The sequence below is a fragment of the Toxotes jaculatrix genome, chromosome 14 (genome assembly GCF_017976425.1).
Source record: "Toxotes jaculatrix isolate fToxJac2 chromosome 14, fToxJac2.pri, whole genome shotgun sequence".
Lineage (NCBI taxonomy): Eukaryota > Metazoa > Chordata > Actinopteri > Toxotidae > Toxotes > Toxotes jaculatrix.
This window is the reverse complement of record NC_054407.1, coordinates 1,834,727-1,845,895: the sequence shown is the minus strand read 5'-3', so window position 1 is coordinate 1,845,895 and position 11,169 is coordinate 1,834,727. Positions and strand designations below refer to the sequence as shown.

General features: G+C 41.6%; 1 protein-coding gene across 1 annotated transcript; it reads right to left on the bottom strand.

The window, feature by feature from the left end:
* Positions 1-471: 471 nt before the first annotated feature.
* LOC121193267 (proenkephalin-A-like) lies at positions 472-5,298 on the bottom strand. Its single transcript, XM_041055494.1, has 3 exons — positions 4,931-5,298; positions 4,266-4,412; positions 472-1,327 (listed from the first exon to the last, which is right to left on the bottom strand). Exons 2-3 carry the CDS (start codon positions 4,407-4,409, stop codon positions 728-730), a joined length of 744 nt encoding a protein of 247 aa, XP_040911428.1. The 5' UTR covers positions 4,410-4,412; positions 4,931-5,298; the 3' UTR covers positions 472-727.
* Between the last annotated feature and the right edge of the window lie 5,871 nt (positions 5,299-11,169).

Below are 11,169 nucleotides of genomic sequence, written 5' to 3'. Positions count from 1 at the left end.
TTTGAGACACACACACACACACACACACACACACACACACACACACACACACACACACAAAGGTATATTTTGTACTTGTGATTACTCACTGCACATTTTTTGGGATATAAAAAAAATCTTGTATCTATATTTTGATTTTTAGGTGGAAAAGTGTAATTAGAATTTTCTCACAAAAATCTCTGTAAAGATGCAAATACAATGTGATCTGTCATTAAGTATCAGGTCCATCAGGTCAGGTCAACTGATGACAGACGTAACATTTCTGTGTAGATTATTGTGCGGCTATACTTGAGTGCAAATGCGGGAAATATTTGTGTATTTTATTGTTTGAAGAGCCCTCGACTTTATTGTGTCTCCCACTTCTGAAAACTAGACCCTCGCAGAGGCATAAACTCGAACATGTTGAATCACACACTCAACCAACACACCTTGATCAACAGATTCTTTTAATAAATAATATCATCATGAAAACCAAAAACAGACCAAAAAATGATTTGTGTACATCTGAACAATATATGTTTATCTTTTTTTTTTATCATTATAGGACAGATTGATCTGATGAAGGAGGCAGCAGCACGTTATACAAAGCCAGGTGATGCAATGTGATTAGCAGAGGGAGTGAGCAGCTGATTCAGACACCAACAAGTCCAGACTACAAGGTGATTGGTTGAAGAGAAGGGGTTGGAGGGATGGGAGGGGGGGGTTGAAGGGTCATAACGGTGGCATCCTAGTCCATGAACCCCCCGTACCTCTTCTGTAGCTCACTGCCGTTCTCCCAAGCTCGTTTCAACACCCCCCCACTCTTGCTGCTGTCCACTAGCCACTCAGGCCTGCCCACGCGCCTCATGAACCCTCCATAGCGCTTCTTGAGCCCACGGCCTAACACTGCCTCAAGCAGGTCGCTCTGCGCCACCCCTCCTTCAGCTCGACGCATGAAGCCTCCGTACCTCTTCATCGCTTCACCTCCCTGACCGTCTCCCTCACCACCGTGCTCGGCCGCCGCGTTAAGGATCTTTAGGATCTCCAAGCGAACGTTTTCTTCCTCGTCCTTGTTTCCAGGATCCTCCAGTTCTCCCTCTGGAGAGGACGAGCGGCGAGACATGAAACCACCATAGCGCTTCATGAAGCCGCCGTACTTCTTGGCTAGCTGGTGTTCTGGTGATGTGGCATCCTCACTGTCAGCCATCATGGCACCTGCTGCTTCCTGTTCCTGCTGCTGACGGGAGTCAGCATCCAGAGGAATGTGGTTTTCTTCCTCCAATAGGAGGTCCCGGCACAGGCGGAGCTTCTGGCTGTCCAACCCACCGTCGCACTCAAGTGAGCATGTCTGGAGAAATAAGAATTATAATTATGAATGTGGAGTCAGGATGTGGTTTGTATAGACGCTATGAATTACCTTGATGATTCAAATAATCATTTATCATGATTAAATGGATTTACCTGCAGTTTGTTAAGCGATGCAAGCTAACAGCTTGCAGTGTGGAGTTTTAAATGTGGCCATTTACCAGGCAAAATGTGTCTAATGAAGAAATGCCATTGAGTGGTCTTATGGGAAATGAAGGATCCAGCTATTAGAAGCTCTTCCATAAATCAGTTTTATGGTTTAAGTTCAGGAAAACATCTTTAATGCAAATAAGACTGGTGTTGATGTCTTATATCACTCTTGGAGAAAATACAAGAAAAGATCATTCTTTTAAGAAATGACTGAAGTATTTTAAAGCTTAAAGGCATTAAATGGGAAGCTGGTTCTCCTAATTGACAGCATTTAGTTATAATGGGTGCCTGAAAGCAAAAAAAAAAAAACAAAAACAAAAAAACAACAATCAGTTGACAATCAATCTTTTAAACAATAATTCAAAATAAATTCTGGATCCATCTTTGGGTTTTGGACTGTTGACTGCGGAAGAAAAGAAGAAACTGTCACTTTGGGCTTAAGGAAACTGTGATTATGAATCTCGATTATATTCTGTCATTTTATAGATCACTCTGAAATGTCACCTTACAAATGTATTATTTGAGATATGAAAGAACTGAATGTATCTTAGGCTGTATAAAATGAGTTTACATCAGCTTTGATGAATTGAGAATGATCCTCCCAACAACCTGTCAACTGGATTATGGAAAATGAAAACAACTCTAAACTGGATGTATTAAAATGTACTGTGATAGGAGAGCCATTTTTGGCTCAATAGCAACGGCATCACTGTTGTTTCATTTTTCCACCCTAGTGATATCAAACCATGACAATATGGCGTGATGAACAATTACTGACATTTAAATTGAGACAGAAACACACAGACAAAGCTCTGACATCCATGTTGTGCGCACTGCAACCAAGATTGTGTTCAGAGAGAAAACAACAGACAAAGACGACACGAATGAGAAAAACTATCGTCAAAGGAGAGATTGCAACAGTCAACAGATGGTTTGGGAGTACACAACAGCCCATTTTATCTGCGACATTCCTCAGTTACTCCCCAAGCAACTTAGAAAAATGCAATTTACCCCGTAAAACCATCTGTCCCAGCCTGTTCCTCACCCACTGACACAGCATCATAGGCATCTAACGGCATCTTCCCCCGATAAAAGCCATGAGTCCCCCACCTCACAACCCACTTATCCCAGTCATCCTTCAGCTGTGTGAGTCCATAGAACCCCAGGTGCAGGAATATAATCAGACTGAAGGTATCTGCTGGGCCTCAGGGGCTGCACACTACTGGGTTAACCTCATACTCTCATATGCATCATTGGATTTCACTTATTTCAGCCATCAGAAATTCCTGTCTGATGGCATGGAGGGAGGGATTCTTGCTGAGCTTTCAGTGCCGCTGGCATATGAAGACAGATTTAATGAACAGGAAAATTGAATTGAGGACATATTGGCACCTGAGGGGCTAGGAGAGTGGAGGGCAGCAGTACCCTCTGGTGGCCACAAAGGGAAGTTTATAACAAGTAACGGCCGCGCAAAGAGGGAAAGGTGGCAAAATATGGACAGATAGAACAGATAAAATATTCAACAGAGTTCTGTTGAGAATACATTTTGTCTGTTCTCATGCATTCTTCAAGACGAGATGAATCCCTTTAAGGTATTTTTAGAGGATCGAAGCATTCTCTATCGTTATGTCATGGAATTAAAACTGAACATGTTGTACAAATTAAGAGCTATTACATTAATCATCTAATCTAATCATTCTTCCATTTTTCTTGTTTACAAGGTCATACTAGAGTAAATATTCTATTTGAATAGGAGATAAAATGAGAGATTATAAAAATTTGTAGTTGTGAGTGAATTTTAGTCAGTCAGCTATAACGTTTCAAACAGGGAAGAAAATTATCTTTTTTGTCTGCTCATTAAATGAATTTGTATCAATTAACCCAGCTAGACACCATATGGGAAGTCAGCGAAATGTAAATGTACATGTCGGACACTCAACACATTAGAGGCATCAAAATGTAAATTAAATTTTGAGAACAAACTGAAATGTACTTGAAGTAAGTTTTTTTTTTTTTATCTATAGCATAAGGTTAAAATGATTACTCTGGTCAAAGGACTGACGCTACAGTGAAGTTACTGAAAAAGGAGCAAAAGAGAAAAACAGAATAAAGAGAAGGGGGAAGGGAAAACCCTCAGAAATAAATCCCTACAATGAAAGGAGAAAAGTGAAATACAGTATATTTTATTGCATTGAAGTCTAAGAGGCAGTATAACGATGACTAATACCTGAGGACAAAATCTGAATATAGGAAAAGAAGAGAGGTGGGGAAATGGAGGAGGAAAGGACGGGATGAATGGACTGTATAAAGAGACAGGAGACGGAAAAGTGGAAAAAAGGAAATGAAGAAAAATGCATTAGGAAAGGAACTGAGCACTCTAAGAATTAAAGGAATGGAGTGAAACACAGAAACTGAACGGGGCATTTAAAAGGAGAGGAAATGGAAGAAGCAACTATCAAGAAAATAAATCCCTAAAATTTATAAAATGTAATAATCTAAGTACTGCACTGTGTGCATTTTGCTTTCTGTATGGTAAGTGACAACATTACACTAATATGATTTTGTAAGAAGGAGAAACCAGACTGATGTACATGTTACAATGGATTCATCTCTGTATAAAACTGAGTTCATTTATGATGAAAAATTTCTCACAGGTGAGACGACTGACTCTCTGTAGTCTTACTCATTTCATATGATCAATTATTAGTTTGTCTCCAAGTGTATTAATAGTAAATGAACTTTACAGTAATAATCAAATATAGTGACATTACCAGGGAGGAGAAACCAGACTGCTGTCCCAACAGACGGTACACACACAGTGCACACTCCTTCCCGCAGTCTATTCCGACCACCAGTGACACACACGCGCCCAGAACCAACATCCACATACAACTGCTGTGTGCGGGGGCAGCCATGGACTGAGGACAAAAAAAAAAGACAAAACAGAAGAATTACAAAAAGTTCAAACTTTATCAGATTGTTAACATTATACTTCATATCAAACATTTCAAAGTAAAATATGAAATCTAATGATATGTACATATATTTTTTAATGTATTGTTTTAAGGTGAGAATCAATATCAGGATAGGGAGATGTAACCAGTCATTTAGCAGTTTCTACTACTATTGTCACTAGTACTATTGCTACAAAGTTTGCTTCTACCTCTACTACCAGCCTCCCACTATAACTAATAAAGCTGGTTATTAAAATGTAATATTAATAAGAGTTTTTTTAATGGACAGTGTAAAATCAATAATTTGAATTGATTTGTAAATATGCATATAAAGCACGCCATCAAAGTCCCCTAAAGTGAGTTAGACTACTGTGAAACCTGCTAGTGGTATAGGCAGCAGTAGCAGTAATTGTAGAAGTAGCAGCAGCAGTCACAGTGATCATAACAGTTGTTTACTGTAGATTAAGAAGTTATAGTCTTACCTCTGCGTTATTTCAAACGATACTACAGCCGTTCTGCGCCTTCCTCGTCCGCGCGTGCCCTCTGGGGTACCGGCGGAGTGGGAAACTGTTGCGTGCCTCGAGTTTGTGCACCCTATATATGTGCGCGCGGCTCCCTGTGTGGCACACGGTGGGCAGAGCGGTCACGGTTCAGCCAATCAGCAAACACACATAGACACACGCGCGCGGCGCTTTTCTCTCCCCTCTCTCTCTCACTCTCTCTCTCTCTGACTGTCTGCGCTCTGTCTCCGTTTTTTCCGTGACACAGAGCGAAGTACCGGACCGTGCCGTACGGGGTGTCACCGGTTAAAGCGAGGAAACAAACAGCCGTTCAACTCCTGTGGAGTCAGTTCAAAGTGCACGCTGTTGCACTGCGGCTCGTGGCGACGCGGCTTGTTTAAGTAGTTTGTGTGGCTTACGTCAGCGGGGATAATGGGGAGGGGGCGGAAGGGTTAATGAACGTGAAGATGTGACGTGACAGCCTCCCCTCTCTCTTCACCACACACACACACACACACACACACACACACCTTTTTTCTCACACACACAGGCTTTATCAAGTCATCTGTTTTATAGCTTCTCAGGAAGCTTTTGATATAGATAATAAATGGCAGTCTACCATGCAGTCTACCATGGGAATAATATTTCACATTAGCACGTTAAGTGTGTGTGTGTGTGTGTGTGTGTGTGTGTGTGTGTGTGTGTGTGTGTTGGGGGGTAGGGGTGAGAAATGGGTTTTACCCCTAACAAAGATTAATTAACACATACAAGATTTCTCATGTCATTGGGCAGGAGGAAGCAGCTCTGTTTGAGGTTATATGACATTTTGCTTCATGGATTGTTCTTTTATTAAGAATCCAATATGCTCCAGTCACTGGTTTCCTGACCACATGTAGTCGTAATGTTTTTATTATTACGATTTTCAGATAGATGTGATGAGATGAGAAAATCATTCATGAAATCGGATGAAAAACATGCCCAAGAACATCGATCCTTCCCCCTGAACCTGCCTCCATCTAATACAAGTTGTGAATGTAAAAAACTGAAAGGGCACAGAAGACAGCACCTCAAAACCACAACGCAGGGGTTTATGAGTGATTGGCTAAGTAGGCATTGTCATCTCTCATGCGATCAATAACTGTAGTCTGTTTTGGACAAAGAAATCTTCATCATGCTTGTAGGGAGTTCCCAAATCATTTCTTGTTAAGCCTCTGGTAATTTAGGCCATTCTGACTCCCTCTGCCCTCAGCTGCCATTTTTACCACATCACAGCCAGAGATGCCAGTATCTGTGCATTTTCAAAACCTCCCTTCTTGTTCCGTGACCGACAGCCTCGGCTGAAGGCGTTTGCAAGGATACACGATCAGTGTGCCCCCGCCAGCTAATCCCTGCCTGCCTAGCTTGCCCCCCTCAGCAGAGCCAATGTGGTTCAAAAACCTCTTAAAGGTCCATCTTTCCAATCCAATCAACATCCAAGCTCTGGCTGCAGAACTTTCAGCTCATCCCGACACAGGTGGAGACTGTTTCATTCCTGGGCTCCACATGTTATAAAAAAATCTCAATCAATCAGTTATGAAAGATCCAGAGTCTGTGTCCCAGTTACTGAGAAAAGAATTAAATAAAGGTTATGTTTGACTCCTTTTCCATTATATTATACTAGTCCTGTAGGCATCGCTACAAGGAAACACTCAGGGAAGAACGGATTCATTTTTGATTTATCGGCGCCATGTTCCAGCCCCTTTGCAAGTGTCAACAGTCTTATCCTTTCTGTTCCTTTTTCCCTTCATTATGCTACAATGGATAATGCCATCAATTGGCACCACTGCCACTGCCACCTGTTAGGTCACCTTGGCATTCCTCTCCTCTCGAATGAAAAAACCATTAGTCCCCTGACAAATTTGTTTAAAAGCCAATGAGGGTATCTCGTCAAAATGAAGGCATCTCACCCTGATGAGAAACTGCAGAGAATCCACAAATTCACTCAGTCTTTCACATCACCGGAAAAAAATTCAAAGCAACAGTTAAAGTCTTGCGTGATCTGGCCTCTTTTGTCCCAAATCTGGTGAGCAAATCTCACTGGATGAAGGCTGCTGTTCTGATTTACAACTGTGGTCCCTGTTGCTAGATCAACAGAGAGTTGTTAGCTGTCAAGCTACCTATTGGCCAGGCTTAAAACCTGATGCTCCAGAGGGTCCATACCTATGGAAACCTTCATCCAATCCAGATGCCATCTTGCCTCCGTCCTGTGTGCTGGCTGCCCTCACTTGGCAGGTGGAGTCTGTGGTTGGAAGGGCTCAACAGGTTTAACCTGACTCAGGTAAAGGTCCACCTAATGGCTTTTTGTCCCTGATTCTCTTTGTTCCCAGGTGTTGCAGTGGGCACGACTCCTGACTTGCCTGCCACCCTGGTGTCAGACTTACCCTGGTGCTCCATGGAATATGACCCGCAGGAGTACATTAGTATCTGCTCCACCTGTGCCGGGGCAAAGGCCTCTCTTTGTTCACCGTCAGGTCTGCTCAATCCACTTCCCATACCCAGTCAACTCCGGTCCCACATTAGTAACTCACATGTTCCACCCACATGGCATCTTTTTGGACATCGTATCAGACTGGGGCGCTCAGTTTATTTCACGTGTGGAAGGAGCTTTGTAGAGGTACGGACAACCTAACTTCTGGTTTCTATCCCCAAAGTAATGGACAAGCTGAGAGAGCTAACCAGGACATCCTTGGCGACAGCTGTGCTCCAACTCAAAGAACACTGAAAGAGAGCCATTTATTGATATAGAGTTTGAATTGTCTGTTTACTGAATCAGCAGCTTTTTCTGCATCCAAACCCATTATGGCTGCTTCAGTTTGCACCTGGTTTATCTGGTGAATCACATGTAAAGGTCATCTGATGTTTTGAATTTGGCAATGTTTGATAAAGCCTGTTTGGTCTTGATATATAATTTCAAGTAGAATTTTCTCCAGTCTTTTTGCTGGTATTGAGGCAAAAATCCTATATGTGGTTTAAGAGGCTTACAGGTCTGAAATATGAACAGTCCAGCCCATCTCTTCCCTCCTCATGGATAACTTTTACAACAGCCTCTCACAATCTCACCTTTCTGTAGCACCCAAGTGAATGTCCTCAGCAGTAGGAGAGTTAAAGGTTGTCTAAGTACCTTATATCATTCAGCTGTGTATCCATCCAGCCCAGGGCCTTTATTCGTTTTAAACCCAGAAGTAGTGCTAGTCAATTCATCACTTGTAATTACTGTCTTGAAGGCATCATTTTGGATACATAACACAAAATCTTCAATGTCACATCTGCCACCATGCACTCCACGCAAGAAATAACATCTTATTCATTTGTGCAGTATCCAGTGGTCACCAAAGAGCTTCAAGTGGTTTCCTGCTAATACCTCTGACCTGAAATTTCATAAAATGGCATTTTCAGCATTCTACCATGAAACAGGAAGTTGTTCTAACTCAATTACAGTAAGTTACAGAAAGTTCTTCATGCCCCAGAACACCATGCTTTCTTTTGCCTGTTGCCTCTCTGTAGCTGGTTTTCTAGCACTATTCTCAATGTAGCACAATGTGCTGTCCAGTTTCTTTAGCATGGATTAACTTATTCTGCTGGCTCCTGGGCATATTATGTGCCCCTACTATTACTTTAGTAGACTAAAAACAAGTACTGTAAACAAGTAGTGAGACACCGTTGGATAACCACTGCACCCTCCATGGAGCTCAGGGAGGATGCATGGCAGGGGGTGCGTGGCAGAAGTAAGCTTGCTGTCCGGTTTTGGAGCATAAATAGCCTCTGCAAATACTACATGCCAGAACTGAAGTAGAGTTTCAGGTGGAACTGTCAGGGATGCTTGATTCATCTGTTGTTCTAGTTGGGCCAGGACACTGATAAATATCCCTCAACAGAAGCAGGCCGATGGCTATTATCACAGTCTCACTGATCTGTCGTATGCATGATACATTTGCATCTTCCTTTTGTTGTACCACTGTGGGATTAAGAAGAGGTGACTGCCAAGGTGTACTCCCCGTACCCAAAGAGGATATGGATCTTTGTTTGGTTATAATGATGAATCCTGTGAGTAGTTGCTTCATTGTTGTGAATCAGATCTGGGTATTAGCTGTTGAGAGGCTGTTGAGAGGGACTGATATTTGCCTGTCGCAAAAACTTTAAAATTAGCGTGTAAAGTAGCAGAGCAACTGCTGCCCTTAACCGACCTCATCATAAGCATCATGTCTCATACCTCATATTTAATATTTAACAAAGAGAATCTTTCCCTGTCTCAACATATATTATGTCATCAGCACATAAAAGTAAGATCTAGGTGACAGGATTTGTTTTGTGATGGGTTTGCTTGATTGAGTGTGTAATTGAATTTCTGGTTTCATCAGCTCCAACCAGGCTTCTTCTGATTCATCCAAATTGTAGCTGTACTAATTGCCAAAAATGGTGCCAGCAGTACACACAATCTCTGATTTTCAATTTCTGTTCAGAATCTATGGGCAACAGTAGTAATAGTCATGATTTTAACCTGGTCCTAAAAGACATAAAAACATCAGCATCACCTCTAAGGACTCTCTACACTTTCTGGATGTACCTAATACATTTACAGGTCTAAGACATTTGTATTTAAAGCGCTGCTTTATTGAGACAAAGTTTTGTAAGCCCCCCCCCCCCCCCCCCACACACACACACACACACGCACGCACATACACACACACACAGAGTTTAATTTGTTGCGTTTCCTCTTGTACAACTCATACTCCCCACCTTATCTCCCCCACACAGATAGCTGTTATCTTTGGGGCAGGTATAACAAGACAAGCTTTTTAATTAAGAAAAGGCGTTTTGCTAACATCACCATGCCGCCTCACTGTTTGTTCCCAACACTTATTTGTCAGGAACAAGAGCCTCAATAAAGATTAACCTGCAATGCCAATCATGAGCTCTGTGTGTGTGTGTGTGTGTGTGTGTGTGCGTGTGTGTGTGTGTGTATGTGTGTGTTTGTCTATGTGCTTACTTATGGGGAACAAAGGCTAAACAACTAGAATCAATTAGAATAGCAACATTAGCCTGACACTGGCTGTGCCATACACACCGCTCTTTAAATTTGTGGACACTGATGTTTCACCATAAAACGGTTGAGAGAAGGAAATCTCCAGTTAGCGCTGAATTTTTTACTTTGTTTTCTGTGCACAAATGAATGCACAAATGGGTGGATGGACACCTAATGATAGACTGAGCCGCAAAACTGCAAGAAAAGCCAAGGACGGACATTTCTATTCAAATATCTGATTTTTAATCATTCATCTCTTTTTGCTTTCTCTTCTGGGGACCAGTGGTGTGAAATGATCAATTGATTGCTGATTAACTGAAATCAAACAGTCACTACGGTAATATTTTACACGTGAGGATGTACCATAGCTACAACTGAATGAATGTTACCGTGTTACGGTAAATGAAAAAACGGAGAACATTTTACTGACACAACCTTAACTCAAATGACATGCACACAGTTGTGAAAAATTTAGAACACTGGCTGTGACATATGTCAAACCATCTGCTGTGAGAAAGGCCCAGCCCCCATTTAGTACATTTTTTTTGCCTCTGTGAATGTGTGGATTGTGACGCTTGTGATGCATCATAAAGTTGATCCCAAATGGCAAAGAAGGGAGCCACAATCCTGTATATTCAATGTTAATCAAACAAATTAAATATAATAGCACCAGAGTCAAATAATCATCAGTACCAGGGTAGCAAAAAGTTCAATCACTCCAAAATATGCATTGCATTTTCAGTGTGTACAGTATATGGATTCCCTGTAATGGTTATTGGGACATATGATCAAAATCCATATTCCATCAGTATCAAAGGTTCTCCTGTAACATTTCATTTATGGCTACAATATACAAATCCACCTTTATTTATATTCCCCGCAGAGTATCTTTCTGTCGCCACATTTAATACCTGAAACTAAATGCCAATGAAAGATGATTCATCTCAGCAGAGGTCTATGGAGGTTTGCTCACGAACGCATCAAGACAGAACGATATTCATACTGACTGTTTCTGTAGATGGTAATATTTCAAGAACATCACCCCTGCAGTTGCAGAGGCCTTATTGAGATACAGCCTCTTTTAGATGTTTTTGATAATGGATAATACAAATAAAACCTTTTTTTTTTCATATTATTGAGTCACTTGGCCTGTAGGTTT